The 25455-nt window shown below is 44.2% G+C and overlaps 1 protein-coding gene across 1 annotated transcript in view; it reads right to left on the bottom strand.

Annotated features, from left to right (window-relative positions):
* Nucleotides 1–22818, bottom strand: part of VWA1 (von Willebrand factor A domain containing 1) — a 115747-nt gene extending 92929 nt beyond the window's left edge. Inside the window, exon 1 of the mRNA XM_073585455.1 lies at nucleotides 22284–22818. Coding sequence (XP_073441556.1) covers nucleotides 22284–22356 — 73 coding nt within the window. The 5' untranslated portion in view covers nucleotides 22357–22818. The remainder of the gene's footprint in view (nucleotides 1–22283) is intronic.
* Nucleotides 22819–25455: the final 2637 nt, after the last annotated feature.

Genomic DNA, 25455 nt, shown 5'->3' with positions numbered 1-25455 from the left:
CAGTCGTGGTGGCTCACCCCCTTGGTCTTTCCCCTGACACTCCCTGTATAGGGGTGGTTCCTCACAAGGTCAGCTCGCCCTAGGTGGGTGGGTGCCACGACCCAGAGGGTCCTCTCTAAAGAAAATGTCGACTCAGCTGAAGCTGACTTGTCACAATTACATTACTTAGCTCTCTTAGTACTCGTGGGTGTATGCCATCCGGACCCGGAGATTTATCTATTTTAATCTTATTTAGCCAGTTTTGCACCTCTCCTTGGGATAGATTGGTGACCCTTAATATAGGGTTTTCTTTGTCTCTCGGCATTTCACCTAGCATTTCATTTTCCACCGTGAATACCGTGGAGAAGAAGGTGTTTAATATATTAGCTTTTTCCTCATCATCTACAACCATACTTTCCTCACAATTTTTTAATGGGCCTACACTTTCACTTTTGATTCTTTTACTATTGATATAGTTGAAGAACAGCTTGGGATTAGTTTTACTCTCCTTAGCAATGTGCTTCTCTGTTTCCTTTTTGGTAGCTTTAATTATTTTTTTAGATAAAGAATTTTTCTCCTTATAGTTTTTTACAGCTTCAACGGTGCCATTCTGCTTTAGTAGTTTAAATGCTTTCTTTTTACTGTTAATTGCCCCCTCTTTTTTGTTTAGCCACATTGGGTTTTTCCTATTTCTTGTCCTTTTATTCCCACAAGGTATAAACCGCTTACAGTGCCTATTAAGGATGTTCTTAAACATTTCCCATTTATTTTCTGTGTTCTTATTTCTGAGGACATTGTCCCAGTCAAACAGATTAAGGGCATCTCTAAGCTGGTCAAACTTTGCCTTCCTAAAGTTCAGTGTTTTTGTGACTCCCTGACATGTCCCCCTAGCGAAAGACAAGTGAAACTGTACAATATTGTGGTCGCTATTTCCTAGATGCCCAACAACCTGCAGATTTGTTATTCTGTCAGGTTTGTTAGATAGTATTAGGTCTAAAAGTGCTGCTCCTCTGGTTGGATTCTGCACCAATTGTGAAAGATATTTATTCTTGGCTATTAGCAGAAACCTGTTGCCTTTATGGGTTTCGCAGGTCTCTGTTTCCCAGTTAATATCTGGGTAGTTAAAGTCCCCCATAACAAGGACCTCATTATGGGTTGTAGCTTCATCTATCTGCCTTAGTAGTAAATTTTCCATGATTTCTGTTATATTTGGGGGTTTGTAACAGACCCCAAAGAGAATTTTGTTACTATTTTTCCCTCCATGTATTTCGACCCATATGGACTCTACATCCTCATTCCCTTCGCTAATATCTTCCCTTAAAGTGGACTTTAGACAAGACTTTACATAAAGAAAAACCCCTCCTCCACTCCGATTTTTAAGATCCTTTCTAAACAGACTGTAACCCTGTAAGTTAACTGCCCAGTCATAGCTTTCATCTAACCATGTCTCGGTTATTCCCACTAAGTCATAGTTACCTGTAGATATTTCTGCTTCTAGTTCTTCCATCTTGTTTGTCAGGCTTCTGGCGTTTGCGAGCATGCATTTTAGAGAATTTTGCTTTGTTCCAATCTCCTCCCTGTTGATTGTTTTAGAAATTTTCTTACCTCCCTTCTGAGTATGTTGTCTTGGATCTTCTTTGTCACACCTCATATCATTCATCAGTATAATATCTGGTTTCATGTTCGTGTCTAACGTTTTTCTTCCCATCCCCTCTTCTTCTAGTTTAACGCTCTCCTGATGAGTGTAGCGAGTCTTCTGGCGAATGTGTTTCCCAGGTTTGTTGAGGTGTAGTCCGTCTCTGGCGAGGAGTCCATCGTACAGGTAATTCACACCGTGGTCCAGGAATCCGAATCCTTGTTGTCTGCACCATCGTCTTAGCCAGTTGTTCGCATCAAGGATCCTGTTCCATCTCCTGGTGCTATGCCCGTCTGGAAGGATAGAAGAAAAAACTACCTGTGCATCCAGTTCCTTTACTTTCTTCCTCAACTCTTTAAAGTCCTTGCAGATTGTCGGTAGGTCCTTCCTTGCCATGTCATTGGTGCCAACATGTATCAGAAGAAATGGATGGGCGTCCTTGGAACTGATGAGCTTTGGTATCCTATCGGTCACATCCTTGATCTTCGCACCTGGGAGGCGGCTTCTGTACCTCTCAGTAGTGAGTCTCCCACCACTACCACTCTTCTTTGCTTCTTGGCTGCACTTTTTGTTGTCACTTCTGGGTGTTGCTGTGTGCCCTTTTTTTTCTTTGCTTGCTTGTAGTACCTCATCCTTAGGTGTACCATCGTCATCCTCCGCAAGGCCTTGATATCGGTTTGTCAGTTGTGTGGTTGGTGATGTCTCTATGGTCTTCTTGCTTCTTTTGGTCACATGCTTCCACTCGTCTGCTTTTGGAGGTTCTCTGACACTTTCTTCACCTTCTGTGACCAGTAGAGATGCTTCTGTTCTGTCTAGGAAGTCTTCATTTTCTTTGGTGAGTTGCAATTCTTTTTTCCAGACCACGCACATTTTCTTGTAAAAGGGCCACTACACTTCTGGCAGGTGAAGTTGGATTCTTCTTCTGGTCGATCAGTGAACTATGTGCAGCATGTTACCCCCATAGGGTCCCTATGTGCAGCATGTCGCCCCATTGCCTCCCCATGTGCATCATGTCACCACCGTAGCCTCCCCATGCACAGCATGTCGCCCCCATAGCCTCCCTATGTTCAGCATGTTGCCTCCATATGCAGCACCATGTGCAGTATGTCACCCCTATGCAGCTGGATCACCCCCAGGGCTGTGGCATACTCGGTACCGGGCTGGTGTCTCAGAGGGATGTGTCACGGTGACGGTGGCCCCTATCCGTGACCCTGGGCATCCAATGTAAAAGGGGTTAAATTTAGTGGGTTTAGAGTTTATAGGTAGGTAGTTCGTGACACCACCTGTGGTGTTCGGCAAGGAAGGTGTTGAGCCGACGCTGTGGTGTAGATCCTCTGGGACAGATGGTGGGGCGCAGCAGAGATGTAATAGCTCTCCACAGGTAGAGATGTGGTCCCAGGGCAGTAGTAGTTTTGAGGTAGATGGTGTGGGGTTAGACACAGATGTAGCAGTGCTGAGTGGGTTGGCGCAGGAGAAAGGCAATAACACAACTGAGTGCAGTTCCAATTCTTTTACTCACGGTTCTGGCACAGACAGGTGCCCACTTCAATGCTGCAGCCTTCAGGTCAGGGACTCAGCCAACTTCCAGGCAGATGGAATTAACCCTTCCAGCACTCCCTTTAATGTGCGTGTTCTGAACGTCTCCTCTCTAGCGCTAATCTGAAGTACTTGCAGTTCAGAATTACACTCAAGTGCCTCCTTCTTGATGTTACTTAAACTCCACTCGTATGACAGGTGGTTGTAGCCTGCTTCGGGGACTCCATACACTCGCATCCCGGCTCACACAACGTTGCCACTGTGTCTTTGAGTCTTTGGTGGGAATAGAGTGGTCTCAACTCCTATTCCTCCGGTTTCTGCTGCAGAATCATTAGTATCACAAACAGCCTTGGATACCGACGCCCAGCCTTGGCACAATGAACTTAGGGAAAGGCTCTACTCTAGCCTTCGTCCCCAGTCTCTCTCCTCCTCACGTTCCGTGCTTATCTATCTTCCTTCTGAACAACTGATCTTTCTTCCTTCTCTTCCCTTGCCAACAGCTCCAACTTACAGGAGGCTGCTGCAAACACGTTCTCTCTCTATCCCTCCGCAGGGATTATCACAGTCGAGAGCTCTCCTCTCCGCTCCCCTCTGGGGAACTTCTGCTTTCCTCCCCCTCTCAGGGGATTCTGCCTCCACTTCCTATCAGCTTTCTCTTCTTAGTGTTTCTAAGCTCCACCCTCCACCCAGCACCCTTCATGAACCAAAGCAGCTGCCATAAAGGGTGCTCTGCTGTTCTAAGGTGTCTGTGCTAGATGCAGGTGTTGGAGTCTGGTCAGGTGTTACCATCTTACCTGGGAAGTGGGATACTACACCTCAGGAGGAGGTGCAGTACCTCTGTGGTGACTGAACCCTCAGGGGCACCACATAGCACCATGTGCAGCATGTCACCCCCATATGCAGCACCATGTCACCCCCATATGCAGCACCATGTGCACCTCCATGTCAACCCCATGTGAAGCACCATGTCACCCCCTTATGTGCAGCACCATGTCACCCCCCTATGTGCAGCACCATGTCACATCCCCATGTGCAGCACCATGTCACATCCCCATGTGCAGCACCATGTCAACCCCATGTGCAGCACCATGTCACCAACCCATATGCAGCACCATGTCACCCCCCATGTGCAGCACCATGTCACCCCCCATGTGCAGCACCATGTCACTCCCCATGTGCAGCACCATATCTCCCCATGTGTGCACCACCATGTCACCCCCCCTTGTGCAGCACGTCACCCTCCATGTGCAGCACCATGTCACCCCCCCATGTGCAGCACTATGTCACCCCCATGTGCAGAACCATGTCACCCCCCTATTTGCAGCACCATGTCATCCTCACTGTGTGCAGCACCATGTCACCCCCCATGTGCAGCACCATGTCACCCCACCATAGCCTCCCCATGCCCACCCAAACAGCCCATACACTTGAGGGAAAAACACCACATACTCACCTTGGTTCCGTTCCCCGGTGCTCTGCTTCTCTCCCTGCCTCCGGCGCGCGGATTCTTCGAAGTACACTGCTGACGCGTTGAAATTACGTCATCGCGTCAGCTGATTCACATGATGATTGGTGGAGGAAGTGGCCGGAGGCCCCTCCTCCGCCAAAGGGTTCATTGGCGCAGCGCAGAGCTGCACATGGAAACAGCAAGTGGGCGGGCACCATATGGCCCGTGAACCTCTGATTTTCAGTCACATGGCTGTCTCGGTCCGCGGGGCCGGACTGAGACAGCCAGAGGGCCCGATGTGGCCCGCACTTTGCCCACGTCTATTCTAAACCCATTTGTACCCATCAGAGCCTAGTCTATTGACTTTTGTCTCATCACCGGGCCGTTTCCAATCTGCTACTTTCCACTTTTTGTACTTTTTTTGCAAACTCCAACTGATGTTTCTTATGACGATATTGAAGTTGAGACTTTCTCACCTTTTTTCGAGCCATTATTCCAGACTTGTATAATGTGCGTCACACGGTGCTTGCATGAACGTCTGCGATCTCACTATTATGAAACATACGAGCCACCTCCACTGCCGTGTTTGTTGCGCCAGAACTGCTAGATAAACCTCATGATAAGCTGACATGTTGAGTTCAATATTTTGCCTGGACATCCGTCTCTTGGCTTCTGAATGGATGAACGGACTTAATTTCATATTCTTTCAACTATCATGGCGCACACATGATGCAGTTTGGCAATTTTCTTGGCCGAGACACCGATATCAATGAGCTGGATGATGCCGTTTCTCTTTTCTTGGGAAATCTTCTTCATGGCTGCTCCTCGAATTGAACCACTGACCTTTCACTTGGGAATCAACCTAATAACACACTGAGCTATTAAGGAACATGAGAACAGGTTGCATTTTGTAATATACAGGAAGAAAAAGATTTTTACACCACCAGGAGGAAAACAATAACACTGCAGTGACATGACATGAGTCTGTATAACTAATAATATGCTAAATAGCTGCAGGTTAAATTTAAGTGTGAGATAGCCAAGATGACTGTCTGTAAAATGATAGAAGTCTCATGTTCAAAGCAGTAGTGGATGGTGAGAAATGGATATATCTGGGATGTCATCGGCGGCAGTTATAAAAGAAGCTTCCAGCAGTGGATCATGATGATTTGCCCAAGTGCATAACATTCCTCAGACGACCATTAATGACCTCATTAGTAGCAGTCAAGTTCTGTAAGTGCTGGGATTTCTGTGCATGGTGCTCGTTCTGTACTTTGTACTGAATGAAGAATAGAGACATTTAAAAAATAAAAAAAAATTATAGTTTTTTTATCATTTGGAAATCAGTCACATGCCTACCCATGGTGTAATTTCCATAACTCAATGACTTTTCCTTCTTGGTGTTGCATTTTTAATGTTGATGAGTGTGTAAGATATCTGTAAGATTGTGATTGTTCTATCTGACTTCTAGAACAGAGATAATTTTAAATTCTGATATTGAGATATATACAGTATATATGTATTTACGCTAGGGGATAGTGGATATTTGTAAATAAACGATCACAACCATATGGTCCTGTAAACAGGCCACCAGATGCAAGTAGATAGGGACAAGGCGGAAGTAACCAACTTAACTATTTATTTTCCTAAGTCGGGAGTGGGGAAGGGTATTTCTTTAACAGAAGGAAAAGGGTATGATCACAGAGTATATACAGCATACAATATACAATTTTGTTATCAAGCACTTAAAGGGAATCTGTCACCCCATTTTTCGACTATCAGCTTCCAGCACCGCCATCAGGGGCTTATCTACAGCATTCTGTAATGCTGTAGATAAGCCCCCGCTGTAACCTGAAAGATAAGAAAAAACGAGTTATATTATACTCACCGGGGGGCGGTCCGGTCTTGGTCCGATGGGTGTCGTGGTCCGGCGCCTCCCATCTTGTAGCGGTGACGTCCACTTCTTTGCTTTCCGTCGCGGCTTCGGCGCAGGCGTACTTTACCTGCCCTGTTGAGGGCAGAGTAAAGTACTGCAGTGCGCAGGTGCCGGACCTCTCTGACCTGGTCCGGCGCCTGCGTACTGCAGTACTCTGCTCTGCCCTCAACAGGGCAGAGCAGAGTGAGCCTGCGCAGGAGCCATGACGGGAAGCAAAGAAGAGGACATCACTGCTAGAAGAGGAGAAGCGCCGGACCAGACCGCTACACCCATCGGACCAAAACCGGACCCGGACCGCCCCTGGATGAGTATAATATAACTCATTTCTCTTATCTTTCAGGTTATATCGGGGGCTTATCTAAAGCATTACAGAATGCTGTAATAAGCCCCTGATGGCGGTGCCGGCAGCTGATAGTCGAAAAATGGGGTGACAGATTCCCTTTAATAATTCTTATGACAAGGTCTCTATGCTATCTGCCTAACTTCTGCTGAGAGCGGTATGAACAGTCACCAAAGTGTCAATGCAAAGCTTCTCTCTTAATTACAGGCCCTAGCGGAGGTCTCTGGTTGTTTCCACTAGGCCACAAGTCTTTCTCCCAAAGTTTATGAACGGTCTTTGCATCTTTTTCACATGGGCCAATCCTCACCCCGTCTGCTGCACTATACCAGACTGAACTCTGTACCATACGTCAGAGCTGTAAGTGACAGCCCCAGTCCATCATGGCAAATGCCCGCTTCTGGATCTGATTCCTCACAGAGTCTTGGGTGCTTGACCTGCCATGGCAGAGTATCGGTCCTGGACAAATGAGTCTTGATCTGCGTAGCCGGTTCATAGATCTTGACCGGCGTGAATCTGGGCCTTGGGTCTTGATCGGTGTGATCTGGTTCACAGATCTTGACCAGAGTCTTCTGAACTCTGTATACAAGCATGGAACAGCTCACTGGTTCATCTCTCCTGACGTGCTCCATGTCTCGACCTTGACGTACCACTCTGCATGCGTCCTGAAGGTCTCACTCATTGGCACCTAATCTCTTCCCGCCTTCCCACTCCAGCTTCTTATATCAGGGAACTGCTTCACATACGTCACCTGACTCCCTGGTGCCTCATCTAAATTCTTCCTTCCCGAAACTCTTCCTTTTTCTGTTGGTTCCATAGGGTCCTGCTTGGGCAGCAGGTGGCAGTTTTTGGACACACATGGCACACAGTGCCAGGGAATCTCATTTTCTATGGCATACCCTCTTACTGTCTCCAAAGGATACACATGGCACAAAGATGAACAGTTGTAACAAACATTATGTCATTAGCGCAGAGTCAACGTAAGAAAACCTCATTTTTTTTGCTTTACAGAACAAACTGATTTGTTGCTTTGCTCATGAAATATGTTTTGTACATTGCAAAATATTTCTTCTCATTATCCCCATCACTTTCCAAAGCGTAAATCTGGAACACACTAAGAGGAGGCACTACGGAAAGGTGTAATTATCCAGTGCTAAAAGCCACCGCACTCCAATACCAGTGGGTGTAAAGGCTCGTGGAACATTAATACATAAAAAGTACAGTAGAATATGAGAATGGAACTTTGGCTGGATATATCACATTCAATGCATATGAGGAAATGTATGGCAGAGTCCATCTGTCAGGGAAACTTTCAACCTTAGCTTCCAGTAAAAAGTAGGAAAGTTTTAATCCTGGTTTTTAAGGATTTTCTTCGTGAATCAATTATACTGGCAAGTGAAGTGGCAAATGCCAGCAAGAATTTTCCATTGCAAATGAAAAAGTACCCTACATTCATTACTGGCAGGCTCAGAATACAAAGCTCTGTTGTGACTAAAGTGGCACAAAGACCGGCTGAAGAAACCCCTTCATTGCCGGGAAATCGGCAGCTCGAGAATAGCAGGGATGCCCAAACTCCAAGTGACATCGTTTCCATTGACAGACCTCTTTATTTGCGATGTGGTGGTGAAGAATGGAAACTGAGATCGTACTTCTAGGTTTCTCCACTGATTACAGCTCATTGTTGGGGGTCCCAGTAAGGAAACACTGATTTATAATCTTATGGTCATGGGACCTAACAGTGAGATTATCCAAAGTGAAGGCAAGCCCTCTGTAAAACTTGTATCATAAAATGCATATATTGTGAAATCTACAGAATTTCAGCTCTACAATAAAACCTTCAATGAGTGCTAATAATATATATGTCAAGTTAAATCCCATAATAAGACTGTGTCACTCACCATACACAGCACAATGGAGATGGCTATATAAAGCTGACAGATATCAAGTACAAGCTTCGGGGGATAGATTCCAGTGCTTACCGTTTATTTTAATAAGAAATAGCTCAATCTCTATGTATTTTACAGATTGCGTTTCCCACCTTGGGTTTGCCGATGCTGAGGTATATTACAAAAAACATACAAAAACTGTGTTGTCTACCAATATTTCTATATTTCTGCCTTTCTATAATCGAGGCAGTCTAGTGTTCAAAACATTTTGAAAACTATTTTTTTGGGGGGATCTACCAAGATTAAATACATATGACTGTGATGAAATAACTACCAATGTTTTACTTAGGTGTCCCCTACAAGCAAAGCACAGTTCCAGATTCATTGTCCAACTAGCACCATAGGCACAGCGGTCTCCATTGACTGTCTGTTGAGTTCTACTAAGGTTCTCGTAGTTTGAACAGGAAAAATGGAGATGATGTGAACTAGTATGTTACTTATTGGACATATTCCACAGCCATGCCTTCTTCATAGATGATCCTAACATCTCCTCCCCTATGATGTGCCAATGAGAACGGCACACCTGTAGAAGACCACTTTTAATCCAATTTTAGGTGGTTGACTCCAAGTGGTTTCTCCGTGCACTTTTCATGCTCACTGATCTACGGTATGTCATATTTGGCAGACCTTTGCTCTTACAGATTAGTCCGTGTAGTCCATTTGCAATTATCTACTGATACCCCAATTACTCCTCTAGCCATAGAGTATTTCATCTTTGACCGCTGAATTACACAGACGATGTTAAGAGCTTGACAAGAAAATATCTCACGTTCTTTAGAAACGGACAAGACTCTCACCATTTGGGTAGGGTCGCACGACCGTTTTATTTGCATCCGAGAAAAACAGTCGGATTATTCTGCACAGACTCCAATCAGCGTTTGATCGGAGTTTTAATAGAGTAGCATCAGTTTTTCTAGGAGATCAAGAGGATAACAAAAAAAGTTTTGACACCTACTTTATTTTATCACACCTTGAAAAATCGGACCACACTCAGAAGACATCTGTTTCTCCTGCACCCATAGACTTGCATTGCCGATTTTCATCCAACACTTTGTATTTTTTCCCTTCTACCACCTGGTGGACATGTTCACAGCCCTATAGAATTTGATGAGTACAAGTGTTATCCGTGAAAACCAAAGATAGCACTCGTCCAATATAATCAACAGTGTGCACAAATCCTTTGTCTCATCCTTTCTTTTCAAGAGCCCACCACTCCCCGGCGTCACTGTGTACTGCTTGTTGGAAGGTAGGTTACTTTCTGCATAACCAACAGTTCAGACCAGTCTGTTGCAATGTCAGCTCAAACTATGAGGTTTTCCATGCTGCATTGAAGCTGGCCAGGATCGGAAACTAATGGTGCACTACACAAATCCTCCACTTCAGCTTCAGTACTGTGCTTACAACCACAATAGAAAAGAGCTTGTAAACACAGAACATGTCCAGCCACCACCACTAGAACACAGCAGTGGCTGGTAGACTAGGCAATGAACACTTGTGGGAATAACCCTTTCAGTGGCAAGTGTTATTTGTATGTAACACAGGTAAAGGTCAAAATATCCAAACCTCAGCCTTTTCCTCCTCTAAGAATCAAAAGCTAAAAAGACAAATACACACCGGCACTGCAAATACACAGTCAATGCATAAGCTGCTGGCACACCTGGCAGATTAAGTGTGCTATCTGCCACTGAAAAAAACAACTGCAACTAAACTGAAAGTGGCCGCGCTTAAAACGCTGTGTAATAAATGAATCCAAAACAAACTGAAAATGACAGTCAAACTTTAAAAGACAAACATTACTCACTATTGCGAAGACTGATTGTGGCTGATCATATCACTCTTAAAATCACGATTATTAAAAAGAAGTCACCGTGCAAGGACCAATCCTGACGCGTTTCGGGTACCTTTGAGGAAGGGAGACGGCTCCCCCGAAACGCGTCAGGATTGGTCCTTGCACGGTGACGTCACCACCCACAATTCACGCCCCCCGCCAATCACGCCCCTTGCTCACCACGCTACTGTTCGGCGGCGCCATCGGCCGTGGCTGTCCGCCGCCCAGGGGGACGCGCTCTCTTGCGGGGAGCTGGTCCTTTTTGTAAACGGGAGGACGCTCCCTTTTTGCTTCAGTTCAGAGACTCTTCTTTTTAATAATCGTGATTTTAAGAGTGATATGATCAGCCACAATCAGTCTTCGCAATAGTGAGTAATGTTTGTCTTTTAAAGTTTGACTTTCATTTTCAGTTTGTTTTGGATTCATTTATTACACAGCGTTTTAAGCGCGGCCACTTTCAGTTTAGTTGCAAGAATCAAAAGCTCTTGAGCTTTTTTTCCCCCATTTTTAAATGAAGTCTCACGTTCAGATCCAATGAAATATAATAAGGTTGACATTCCTGATGGTATCTGTAATATGGAGAAATATTTGGTTGGATTTACGGCATAAGAAAAGGTCTTGGAGATATCACATATTTGGAAATACTTGGGGGAACCTAATATGTGTGGTCTTGCAAAAAAAGAATGGAGAGAATATGATGAAACCTTAGAATTTAATAGTAGCCAGTTGGACACTTTCCAAGAGGAAGGGAACTTAAAAAAAGGAGGGCAAGAGCTAAAACCAGAAGAACGATCAGGAGTAACATAAGAAAGCAAACTACAGCTTGCATTTTTTTATTATGATTTTTTCACAATTACGATTTTGCAGTGAATAATCGATTTGGGAATATTTAAAAATAATCTGGCTGCATGGAAACAGAAATGTTCCTAAAATAAAACAATGTTGCCCATAATATAATATCAGTATCATTTTTGTAATAGTATAATAAGAATCTAATTTTTCTAATGCCACCGGTCCTCGGGGGGAGTGACATTAAGTTCAGTGAGGCATCACCTGACCTTGGCAGCCAGTCATAGCAAGGCCATGTGATGATGGATTTATAGGGCTGTGTTATGATTGGTTGTCATATTATTTGTTGCCAAAATCATACTCAAAAGAGGAAAATATAGATGCTAAAGTCAAACCACGGCTTCCCTGTTGGAACTGGTTAACGTTCTTTGGTTGTACCTTCTTTCAAAAACCCACATTCCTGTGAAGGCTGACTTAAAAATGTTCCCAAGTATAAACCAGACCCATTCCTTCTTGCAACAGCTGTATATGGGGCATTTTACAGGTGGTTCCTTAGCAGTCTGTCTTTATGGCAAAAGCTCTATTTTTGGTATTTGTAAGGCAACAATACTAATGAAATATACTATTATATCAACATAAATAATATATCACTATACTTTATAAAGTGCTAATGCTTTTATTTATGCTCCATAGAAACCTGACAAAATAAATGGAAACAGATGGGCAATCGGAAACCCGTCTCATCCTACATGCAAAGATTTCACCGTACTAAATATTTGCCAGCTGATCACATAAGCATTGGCAGCTTCCATTTACCTCTCACTTACATCACAGTATGCATTTATTTACCATATGGAAATAGTATCCTGCCAAATCCAGAGAATATACAGGACTCAAGAAGAAAAGGAGCAACACATAAAAATGAAATATATCAAAAGTAACAAATATGCATACAGATACAGCTATGGAGCTTGTATATTATTTGTATGAGGACAACTCAAAGCCTAGAGTAGACCATGCATGGCAGCAAACCTCCTCTCCAACAACTCCTTGTTCTCCAAGATCCACCAGATACAAGTTCTTGGTTGAGAACGCTGTCCATATGTTATCTATAATTATAGACTCCTCATTACACTACTTTGTGGTTATTTCATTTGTCTTTGAGGATTTTTTTAAATCTTGTAAAGTCTTCATGGTAACCACTAAATTCTCATGGCGAGGTTCTAAAAATAAGGTTGGTTATAGGGATATTCTCAAATTCTTTCATTGGTAAAATTTCAACTTGCTTTGTAAAAACATGAATGTTTGTCATCTAATCTTAGTTCCCAAGAATGGATAGAATTTTAATTTTTTAATTTTACTGCTCGTTGCCTCAGTTATAATTCTACACAACACATTGCAGTCTATCAGTGGTGGCTGGTTTCCTAGGCAAATGGCACAGCGCTTGCAAGTTGTATTTTTGCTATTGAGTTTGTAAACGCTTTTATGAAGATGGCTGGATCACGAGAGCCCTGAGGTCCTCTGATGCTGCAAAGGCATAGGCGCCTCTGCTTGCAAAATCAGAGAGCAAATCTTTTAGACCAGCAGCTCAATTATGTCACTAGTCCAAACTATCAATCAGGAGCAAGCAAGAAACCCTTGGGGTCTGTTTCCACGGTCAGTAAACACTGCGGGTTGGTCGCTGCATACAGATGCAGCATCCAATCCGCAGCAGCCAGATATTACAGGATAGTGGATGGGATTTTATGAAATCCCAACTCCACCATGCGTGCAGTGACGCCTCCGACTTCCCTGCGTAACTGGACATGCACCACATCTTTCTAGACTGCAGCATTTCTATTTCTCTTGCGGAGACGGCGTCACCCATACATTGTATAGGATGCGGTGATTCCGCATGGTTCAATGAACACATGTGGAATCACCGCGCGTACAAAAGCTGGCAGCGTTTTGGACAGAGCGGACATGTGCTGCGTCCAAAGCACTGCCAATGCTGACTGCGGAAACATACCCTTGAGGCTGGGGAGCAGCACACTACTGAATATGGAAGACAAGATTGATACTGGTCCAAACTGTCAATCATTGAGGAGCACACAGCTCTTCAGCAAGCAAAAAACCCTTGAGGCTGGGGAGCATCAGGCTCCTGAATATGGAAGAAAAGATTGATGCTGGTCCACACTGTCAATAAGTGAGGAGCACACAACTAATCGGCAAGCAATAAACCCTCGAGGTTGGGGAGCAGCACACTCCTGAATATAGAAGACCAGATTACCATTGATCCAAACTGTCAATCAGTGAGGAGCACATAGCTCCCGAGCAAGCAAAAAACCATCGAGGCTGGGGAGCAACACACTCCTGAATATGGAAGACATGATTGACACTGGTCCAATCTGTCAACCAGTGAGGAGCTCACATCTCCCTGGTAAGTAGGAAGGCAGGAGGTTCGAGAACGACTTGCTCCTAAACATGGAAATAGAGATTTAACCTTTTAAGGGGGGGTTTTCTCATGACCTGAGGTTAGCAAAGAGAGTCTCTCACTCTGGCAGACCTGACCCTTACATATATTACATTCTAAGTAATCACTGAATGGCTGACACATATTACTTTATACTGCAATGTATGGTCAGATGTGGAGATGGCTGTAGTGTACAAAATGTTTTACCTTCACTCAAAATGTAAAAAAATATGCTTACAATATCACTCTCTTTTAGTAATCGTCAGAGGGGTTCATGAAGGAAAGATTTAAGCTTCCGTAGGCAGAATTCATGGAACGTAGACATGTTTTCCGTGACATTGAGTGGAAAAAGTTGTCAATACTGAATTACTTGCGTTGACTAACAAAGCAATAGATCTACAGTACAAATGAGTGCAAATGGAGATTTCTGGCAGTGCGACGATACCATGTTGGAGGGAGCTAACCGTAGACGACCTGCCTTGTTTTTTTATCAGATCTCCAGGGACAAACGCAGCTAAAAGATTTAGAAAAATCTATATCCTGTGATTCAAGCATGTAGTGTTATAATAATGTACACATATATTTTACTTATTTGTACTAATATAATTCATTTATAAATCTGCCCTGTTTTGCACATGCCATCCCCTTATTATGACCCTCTAGGCTCTACTCTCTGGTTCATCATGTGCAGTGCAGTCTATCAGAGATGGATTCCTGCCAGCATTGCTTTGCTCTGCCTCCATTACTGGCAAAATGTATTCTACCTGTCTGCTCCTGTACAGGACCCTGCCTGACTCTTTTCATCTACTGCCATCTACATCAATATAGCTTTGTGGTTTTATATAATTGTTAGCTGTTTTCTAGCAGAACTCAACTCTCCTGCACTCCTCCACAACAGAGCTTGTAATAAATAGGCAGTGCAGAGCTGAGCTGTGTTTATTGCTTGTTGATGACAGATCAGTGCATAGGGAAGAAGATAATCGTCTGCCATAAGCATCAATGGAGGATTGCATCAAAGTTGAGCTCTGTTCAAAACCAGCTACCAATTATGTAAATCCACACAGGCTGCTATTCTGCTGTAGATGGCAGAAGAAAAAATTGGTTAGGCAAGGTCCCAGTGCAGTGCAGAGGAAGAATGATAGGGTGAATTCTACACTTAAATTAGCTAGATGATAACTCAAAGAGGTGGGGCTAATTAGAAGAACACAAGCGGGAGGGAGCTGGAGCACTGAAGAGAAGCAAGGTGCTGCTAGGAAATGTTGTTTTAGCAGTGTAAGAATTGGACTGCAAATTCTGTTATGTGGAGCTGTATAAACAGAGTGGCAGATAGAGATGAAAAAAGATGCAAAGGTACAATAAAGAAACTGGGGGCTTAGTCTGTATAGTAACAATAAGTATACATTTACTGGCTCTGTGAAAAATAACACAATTGTCGAAATAACCCTTTCAATTTCATTGTGTTCCATGGCTTTAGACCATAAACGTTGTGTATTCCTGACATAAATGTAGGTGCAGTCTATTAGGCGTCGGGTTCCTGTCGCTGCACAGCGGGAATCCCGAGCCTTGCTTCCGGGGGTCCCCCATTCCTCTCCAGCCACAGAGGAGGCTGTTCAGCAGACTCGTCGGTCCCGGCGCTCTGCCCAGACTACGTGGGTTTGGTTGCTGCTGCCACCTCTGGTACAACTATAGCAACGCATGCTGGTCAGCAGCGAGCTACTCCAGGGACTAAGTCCTCCTTTCGGGTCACCGAGCATGCCCGTGGGACGATCTCTCATTGGAGATCAGAGGTCACATGCTCAGGTCCTTCTCCAGCTCGGTTTGGACCATCAGAAAGGTCAGGAAGGTCCCGGAAGGACGCGGCTATAAAAGGTTTGCATGGCCGCTCAGCCATGCGCTAGTATAGACTGCATTACCTGACTATGAGGAGTGAGTGTTGTATGCAAGTATGAATGTTTCTGGTGAATGACTCATTAAGAAACCCCTACCCTTGGTACGCATGTGTTGTGCAGCCTAGCCTGTTAAGCGCGCAGGCTTAGGTGTAGGTAGAGGCAGAGTCTGAGACTGACATCAGTGTCCACCGGTGGCTCTGCACACCACGGTGCACGTGCTCGACACTCCACCATAGTCAGCATCTATAGTAGCGTCCGCAGGTGCGACGCCGCGCGCTCAGTAGGTCTAGAGGGACTCAGACCTTGTGTCCTTGGGGCTGAGTTCTGTGACCGCATACTGTGCGCTCTCTTACCAAGTGCTGTTATTTTAACAGGCTCCGGCATTTATGTTCAGCGGTGGCGCGGCTCTGTGTCGTAACAGAGTTCGCTTCTGTTCACACTGGGTGACGTTAACCCACGTGTGACCTCTTATATACCGCTTTATACTTCCGCCATTACTAAGCAGCAGTTTACCACCCCTGCATGGTGGACCCCGGGCTGCGAACGCACCTTACTATTATTTTATTATTTGGTGCGTTCCGCCAGCCCTAACACAATCTACATATATTATAACATCTATGAGACCGTGGTCAGATCTACAGCTTTTATCTTCATATCAGTGGCCACGTGGAAAGTGTTGTCCTTGGTGAACAATCCATTTTTGTGACACCATTTTTGTGATGGGGATCAGCGACCGGCCCCCCTGCCGGTTATCGCTGATCGTGCTTGACCGGCCTGGGCCGTTTTTCGATCGCTGGTCTCCCGCTGCCCAGCATGCATCGCTGCGTGTGGCAGCGAGAGACCAGCGATCAGCGACGCTGGACGCTGGTTGCTAATGTAAACGTCGAGGATCCGGAGCCGCGGCTCCTGGATACCCGCTGTTTACCTTGGAAACCGGCGTACAAGCTGGTTTCCCAGGTAAACGTCGGGTATCCAGGAGTCGCGCGGCTCCTGGATACCCGACATTTACATTAGAAACCAACATCCAGCGTCGCTGGTCCTGATCGCTGGGGCTGTCTATGTGACAGCTCACCAGCGATCAGACTAACGATGTCCCAGCGATCCCATCATGTCGGATCGTTGGTGGGATCGCTGGGACATCGTTTAGTGTGACGGGGCCTTTAGATTGGTCCCTTAACTATAAACTGATCAAATATCCATTTGCTTGGATCCCCAGTGATCACCTGCGATCTGTGAAAGACTGAGGTAGCAAGTGGTAAGTTCTCCCACATCACCTCCACAGGAGAGAAAAAGTATTGCACAGAATTCATCAAAATCAATCAATCATAATCAGCTACTTGACACACCAAGGATACATTTTAGCTAACTGAATCTTGTGGTTTAGCTTAAATATTGTGTAGTATTACCTAAAAACTCAGTTCCTTCCTTATCTGGAAAATTCTTTAAGTAGACTAATGCTTGTTAGCACCAAACAAGGTATGGAGTGCATAGTATACCAATGTATCATTATGTTCTGAGGGTGGACGAAAACCACAAAGGGTAATTAGTGAGAACACAAAACAATTATATTTCGTCAGGAGTAGGACGAATCTGAGCTTTATTATCTGATCCTGCTTCAATGACTCGTTGTAATTTTTATTTTATTACGCCCCTGGCAGATTCTGCTTTATGCTATAATAATACATAAGCTTCCAGACAGACAGATTAGAGTTGTGGGAAATAATCATTATTATGTTTTTTAATATCAGAGAGAATGGAGAACCTAATTTTGGCATTATATTTTACTCCAAGGGGAATGGCTAGGAGAGCAAGAAGGAAATTAGTATGTAGGTGATATAATCATGGCAACACAAGATATCACAGTGGTATAGTTCAAATATATAGGACCCCAAGTTGTCTTTTAACTATGGCTACCGAAGCTTCAGAAGCAAACCTTGTCAACAATCTTTATTACATATACTCAAGTTACCGTAGGCCTCTATACCTGAGTGCAGAATGTTTCAAATATTATTAAGAAGAGTATATGGTCTTCAAAAAGATCCATTGGTCGTCTCCTCTTTCTTATTCAATCCATAGACAAAAGTTTGAGAGACCCCCAACCTTATTAATTTGCCATTTTAGCCCCAACCAAGTGCATAAAATCAGCTTACGGTTCGTTAATCCTTTTCTTCTCAGAGGAGACAAAAATCCTGGAGATGTCTTTATCCTTTAATGATTGAATCCACGTAGACGCTCAGCCAAGCCAAATGCTCACGTGCATTGTTGAGTCGGAAGTGATAGTGTGGCGCCCCTGAGGATTCAGTTGCCACAGAGGTACTGCACCTCCTTCTGAGGTGTGGTGCCCCACCATCCAGGTAGGTTGGAGGCTCCTGACCACGCTCCAACACCTGCATCCCACACAACACAGTAGTTCAGCAAAGCCACATTGCGGCTCCCTGCTTGGAGTGTAGCAGAGCACCTTTGGTGGCTCCCTGCTTGGAAAATGAAACATGCTGGGAGGCGGGTGGAGTTAGAATACATAAAAGAGCGGGAAGGTTTAGGATTTAGGTCAGTCAGTCGGTCAGTCAGTAGGAGAGAGTGAGGAGAGAGGATCCCTGGGAGAGGGATGGAGGAAGGAGGTGCTGCAGCAGACCTCAGTGACCTGGGTCTGCTGGCACGGGAAAGGAAAGAAGGAGAAAGACATTGAACAGAAACCTGATCTTCCATAAGAAGGAGAGACTAGTACGGAACGAAGGAGTAAAAGGGAACAGAGGACGTGGGTTAGGAGAGAACCCTGCCTGGAAGTTCTAAGCGCAAGCCTGGGGACCGGTCCCCGAGATTGTATGGATACTAATGGTCCTACAGCAGACACCGGTGGAGTAGTGAGCTGTAAATGCATTACTCCCATCTAAGACTTGGGGGCACAACAGCAACTTGGATAGTGAGCCGGGACTCAGGAGTAAGGAGTCCCCGAAGCAGGCTACAGCTGTCTGCCGTACAAGTATGGTTCTTGGGAACATCTGTCAGGAGGAACTCCAGTGTAACTCAGTACTAGGAGTACTTCACACCAAATGCGCTATAAGAGGAGACCTTCAGAAAGGCACATGTTGGCGGAGTGTTGGAAGGGAGCATTCCATCTGACCTGGAGGTTGACTGAGTCCCTGACCCGGAGGACACAGCACGGAGGCAGGCACCTGTGTGTACTACAGACTGTGAGTAAAGCTTTGGAACTACAGGCCCTGGTGTCCTCCAATTATTCCTGCACTAACATACCCTGTACCTCTACATTGGGGTACCAGCTTCTACACCGCCTGTGCCTCTCCTCTACCCCTACATTTACACTGCCCTGGGACTACAGCTCCACCTGTGGGGAGCTACACCATCTTGGCTGCACCACACCACCAGTCCCAGAGGATCTGCATGCAGCGTCGGCTTAACATCTCACTTGCCGAACACCACAGGTGGCGTCACAAACTATTCATTTAATCAACTACATTCACCATTCAAACTTTCCCTATTAATTGGGCGCCCAGGGCCACGGACCGGGTCACCGCTGCTGTGACACATCCCGCCGACACCGGCCCGGTACCGAGCACCCCACAGCCCTGGGAGGGGACCCAATAGCATGTGGCCAAACCTGAATTTGTATCTAAAGTTATCTAAAGTATATGGACATTTTATGGGCTGATACGTTAAAGTGGAAACATTCACGAGTAGCAACCCAGAAGCAGTTATGAAAACAAGATACACATTGCTAGTTAGGCTTTCTATCCATGGCTGCGTTCACCACCACATAGTTCCAAAGTGTGAGTTGTCAGCAAAGGGATTGTTGGTCAGGATTGTTTTGCCTGAGTAGATATATGCCACCTCAATGTCATGCATTGGCTGGAAAGTTGTAAATCATTAGAGGAGAAGAACTAAACTCAAAACAGGAGAAGATCAACCTCATTCATGGATCTCCAGCTATAGTGGTGGAGTTACATAGGGAAGGGTAAAGGTTGTTGTGTTCCTGATCATACAAGTAGACCTCAGTGATGTGTAATAAGATAAACTCAAGGTTCCCAAGTAGCAGGACGAGACTGAAGAATATCGGACCCTCTAGAGGACATTATTCAGAGGACCACTCTCCAGCTATATAAAGAAAACACATCCGATTCATTCTAAACTCTTATAAAGTATCTCGTCCAGTCAACCAATACCCTGCCATGTACAGATTAGTGGCAAGAATCCCAAAATACTCTGGTCTACAGATGACTTTTACTGAAGTAATCCCCAAAGGTATTTAAATAATAGCAAATGGGTTTTATTCTCTGTTGGACCTTATGGGTCCTGTTGTGACTGTGCCTCCTTAATATATAGTCTGTTAGGAAGTCCACTGGCCATTTAGTGGTACTGACTTTTTAAGAATTACCTGAAGATATTTGTCCTTGGATTTAGCTATTATATACAGTAACATTTCTGTTTTCTTCAGAAATTGTGAATATAGGAAGGGAGGAAGTGGATACAGTGGGAAGTGGCAATAACCAATAGATCTGCAGCATGGGCTCTACTAAAACATGCACGATTACACAAGAGGTCTATATTTAAAGGTGACCTGTCACTTTCTAAAAAAAAATTAGTTAAATGCCTTGAAAAACTCCATAGCACCCCCTGATTCTGAAGTTCTTTTCCATTTTGTGCTGTGTCACGCCATTGCAGAGATATTCACATTTCTTTGTTTCTTCTGGAGCGTAGTATGTGAAATCTTTGCTTGTGGTCCAACTGGACATTTTTTTAGATTATTCTCTCTTGGTGTGCACTTTCTCCCCTTCATACCAGACACGGCCTAGTATTGTATTAGTCTATCACTTGCTGAGCTGTGATTGGCAGCACCTAGGAGGGAGAGGTGAAGGCACCTCCCCCAGAGAAGAATCTGAAGAAACGCTTGGTTGGACTACATGCAGAGATTTCACATACTGTGCTCTGGAAGAGATAACTGTGAATATCTCTGCAATGGAGCGAAGCAGAGCAAAACAGAAAAGAACGTCAGAATCAGTAGAGCTTAGGGATTTTCACAACTCAATTTCTTAGTGCAACTGATAGGTCCACTTTATCAAATATTGTACTTTCCAACCAAATAATTACTGATTCTTGAATCACTTTGATCGTAGACAAACTCAATTTCCATAAAGGCACTATCCGTGTTAGTGAAACAATGAATCATTTTAGTGCTATAGCTGTCTATGAGTTGTGTGCAGTATTACAGTTCAGCAGTCAGCACCACTGAAATGTATGGGGTAGAGGTGTAATACCACCCACAACCTGTAGACATGTGTGGCACTGTTTGTGAATTAAAGCAGCCATGTTTTTCTACTTCTAGTAACCTCTTTCATTAATTTTGATACAGTCATTGAGTAAGGAAGTAACGGAATAAATCACTATCCTATAGGCAGCCTCAACGGAAGCATCTACTCATATACAACATAGAATATTTTTGCCGTCCTAAAATGCTCTAACAGTTTTTGTAATCGCAGATACTGAGGACAATGATTATTCCTTTATGAGATGCCATAAATGTCTGCATCAATAAAAGCTATACATCACATTACATAAAACTAAAGATGAAAGGCTTTTGGCCGGCACTCCGAGTATGCAACATGTTTATAATGGAATTATAATTTGCCACACATGACAGAACAAGCTTTATTCTATCACCAGGCGCAGTGATCATGTGCCATACATTGCAAACGTCACCGCTTACGTCAGTCATTGGCTGCAGGAGGGAGGTAAATGATGGCTGGGATGTCATGTCAGTGGTGACCACCAAAGAGTGCTTCTGGAGCACCAGCAAATTTCAATGGGATATTTCATAATTTTATAACATTCCCCAATATTTGACCACATTTTGAAATATCTCATTTAAAGGAAAAACACTGCTTTTTAAAAAAAAACAACAAAAAAACAAAAAACAATTAATAGCGTTTTAGACAGCCACGCTTGTCCTAGCACCCTGGCAGATAGAAATACTCCACATTTACAGTAAATACAATGATCACAATGTTTCCTTTGTGCGCATGTGTACACGGGAATGTCGGTGAATATTGATACAGGTGTGCTATTTTTTTTAAATAAAAAACTTAATTTTTAATTAAAAAAATCCCATATATTTTTCTATGAATTCTGGCCGGGCAATCATACATACATGCCAGGCACATTTCAACCTCATAAATACAGAATAACATGCCCAATGCCTTTGTCACACCCCTTAGGCAACAAAAGTGGAGTCCCATCATTTTGCTACGGAAGTAAAACTCCCAGCATCCTTGCCAAGATCTAATCTGCTACGAATGTTGATTCTCACACTCCTGGAGTACAACTCCCACCCTTACTCATTTATTATTAGTTTACTATGGACTTTTGCAGTTACTCTCAGGTGTCCTATTACTTCTGGACTATAATGCCACCAGACAGGTTATGTTCTTCTCTCTACCTGAAGAACTGCACAGGTACCTTATTGTGTGTGAAAGGATGACCTAATATGGCCACTTACCTGCTTTTGGGGTATTCTGTCCTAGGGCAGAAGACAGCAGTGAGTGCAGGTAGAAGAGCAGCAAGACCAACATATCAAAGTGCAGGTGGCTGAAACTTGGGGCTACCAAAACTTCTCCAAATCAGGCATAGTCCCCTTCAGCAGGGGTCATCACAGCTTCTTCTGAGGATCTCAACTTCAGGGGTATCTTATGGGTCAAGTGTACTTCATGCCTGACACCCTTGTAGTTTTGTAGCGCCTGAAGAACTCTTGCTGCACCCACTTGCAAAGTTTTCTCCAGTGGCTCTAGCTTTAACCATGTGAGGACAGGAATGCAAGGTCTCCTTGTGTGGAGTTCAGGGTAGGGGGAGGCAGGTTGCAGCAACTTACAAGGACAAGCAATGAAGTCATCCAAAGCTTCTTGTTCCACACATGGAAGGAAAAGCAAAAGTTTGATTTTTTTTTCAGGCTCTTCACACACCCTCTGTGGACTCAGACACCAGGGAGAGCAGGGATTCTGCAGGGTCCTATAGCCAGTACTGTAACTGGAGTCACAGGCTGTGACAGCAACAGCTGGATACACATGTATCACCACATGTAGGAACTATGGATACAAAGAGAAGGGTTGCAGAACTGTAGCCTGGAGCTCTCTGCTGTCACCACATAGGAAATAACAAGTGTATTTTTGGGGGGGAATGTTCTGCTATTCAGAACAGAAAAATATTACATTGACCTCCGAGTCAAGTGATTTAAAGGGGTTCTCCATGTTTTTTCTGTGCTTTATTCAATATATTTCTGGTGCTTGTTCTTATTGTTTGGGATATTCCTCAATAATATTTTATAATATTTAGAAACAAAGTCAGTAAATATTTACATAAACAGGTGTTATCTGAGCATGCTCGGGTGCTAACCTGGTATCTTCGGCTTGCTCGGATACTATGTTCGAGTCCCCACGGCTGCATGTCTCCGGCTGTTTAACAGCCGAAATACATGCAGGGATTGTCTGTTTGTTAGGCAATGTGTTGCGGATGACATGCAGCCGCAGGGACCCGAACATAGTATCCGAGCACACTGAAGATACCCGGTTAGCACCTGAGCATGTTCACATAACGCCTTATCTGAGCATATTCGCTCATCACCAAACTTGACCACTATCCAAAAATCTAAGTGGTGCGTCACTGTCAGCGCCATAACGCTTTATGGTATAGTCACACAGAGTTTTTGAGAATCTAAAAATATCTAAAAACCACTTATGAAAAAAATATGTATTTTTTGGGTAGTTTTCTGCAGCAAAAATCTCATCCCCCTTGCCCCCCCAAAAGGCATAAAAAATGTGTGATTGGAAAGCTTGATGAATAGAAAGCTTATTGCAAGCTGATTTGATGCTTCTTTTGATGTGAGCTCTACCTGAAAAAATGCATAATAAAAAAAATCAGGCTACAATCCCACCATGAGCTTTAAGTGACTTTTTCATATTGCAGATTTTCAGCACCATTTCTGCCCTTATTAAGTAAATTAGGTTACTTGCGTTTTTTTTTTTACTTGCCTTATCTCGTTTTTGACGCTGCTTTTTTTGTCTCTTTGGTTTGTCATGTTTTAAACAAAGCTGTTTTGTTTTTGATATTTACAGGTATTTGGCTTTGACAAAACTTTATTGCTATAGTCAGGGAAATGGACTAAAGCGCATGTGCATTTTTTTTTACCTGCAGACTTTCTGTATCTTATGTGAGTCTATGGGGAAAATCTGCACAGAAAACAGCATACATGCAAGAGAAATTGACATGTTGTGGATTGGAAATACGCACCGTGGGTCAGTTTACGCTGAGTAAAAAAAATATTAGAATCACAGAGAGCATGAAATTTCTATAAATCCCATCAACTTTGCTGGAACTGTAAGAAGCTGCATCCAAAACTTTCCCAAAACTCATTGTGGGCATACAGCCTTAAGCCCCCATCACAAGCGAGATCGCTGTGTGTGACACTTACCAGCGACCGGCCCATTGCCGGGTATCGCTGATCGTGCTGGAATGGCCAGGACTTTTTTGATCGCTGGTCTCCCGCTGGCCAGTACGCATCGCTGTGGCAGGTGGGAGACCAGCGATCAGCGAGCTGGCGCTGGTAACTAAGGTACACATCGGGTTTCTAAGCGGCGCGCAGCTCTTAGAAACCCGATGTGTACCTTAGTTACCAGCGCACTGGTGCAGGGAGCTGGTAACCAAGGTACACATCAGGTTTCTAAGTGCCGCGCGCCGCTTAGAAACCTGATGTGTACCTTGGTTACCAGCTCCCTGCACCAGCACGCTGGTAACTAAGGTACACAGTGGGTAACTAAGCGACGTGCATCCCTTGTTACCCACGTGTCGCTGGTGCTGATCGCTGGTGAAGCAGCCTGTTTGGCAGCTCACCAGCGATCATGTAGCGACACAACAGCGATCATGACAAGGTCATATCTTTGTCGGGTTCTTCGGTGCGTCGCTATGTGTGACGGGGCCCTTAGTGTGAACAGACCATTAAAAAGTGGTTCTTGGGCAGCAGCAGGGTGTTTGTACCATTTGTGTCCCTGCTGCAAACTTTGTTTTCTTTTTGGAAACATTGACAGTGTCTCAATCCATTTTACTCCATTCTCCAGTGTGCTAGTGGATCCTAGGCTTTAAAACAGTAATGGGCACTTAACACGCCAAGGCCCCAAAGCCCCAGAACAAGGCAGCTCCATTTGTAACCAATCATTTGTCCCTAGGTTCCAAGATAGTGCTTGGCAAAGAGCTTGTTCAGCAGACAGTTATTTGCCCCAGACTCCATATACACATGTACGCTCAGTTCAGTTGAGCATGCATGTGTTTTCAATATATCGAGCAGAATAAGCTGGACCTGACACCTTCAGTAACTAAAGGATTTAATTCAACAAACTGAATCCTTTTCTACCCTGACATCATCTGTCTGGATAGAGTCGGGAGGCCCCTTTATACATAGTGGATGGTTGGTAGGTCTCACCATCATTCCCCAATAGTTCCCCAGAAAATACAACCTCGTATTTTCTAGATACCATAAATCAGACTGTATCTTGCCTTTAGCTGTTAAAACCTCAAACGTTCTTACTATTTGAAAGCCTGGCCTTGAGCCTCATTTACAGAAAAAATATATATTTTTCCCCAAAAATGTAATTTTTGTCCCCTCGTTATTGGTGGCGTACCAT

The sequence above is a fragment of the Dendrobates tinctorius genome, unplaced genomic scaffold (genome assembly GCF_039654945.1).
Source record: "Dendrobates tinctorius isolate UK_male_01 unplaced genomic scaffold, ASM3965494v1 ptg000086l, whole genome shotgun sequence".
Lineage (NCBI taxonomy): Eukaryota > Metazoa > Chordata > Amphibia > Anura > Dendrobatidae > Dendrobates > Dendrobates tinctorius.
Note: the sequence above shows the minus strand (reverse complement) of the source record. Positions and strands in the feature narration are given on the sequence as shown.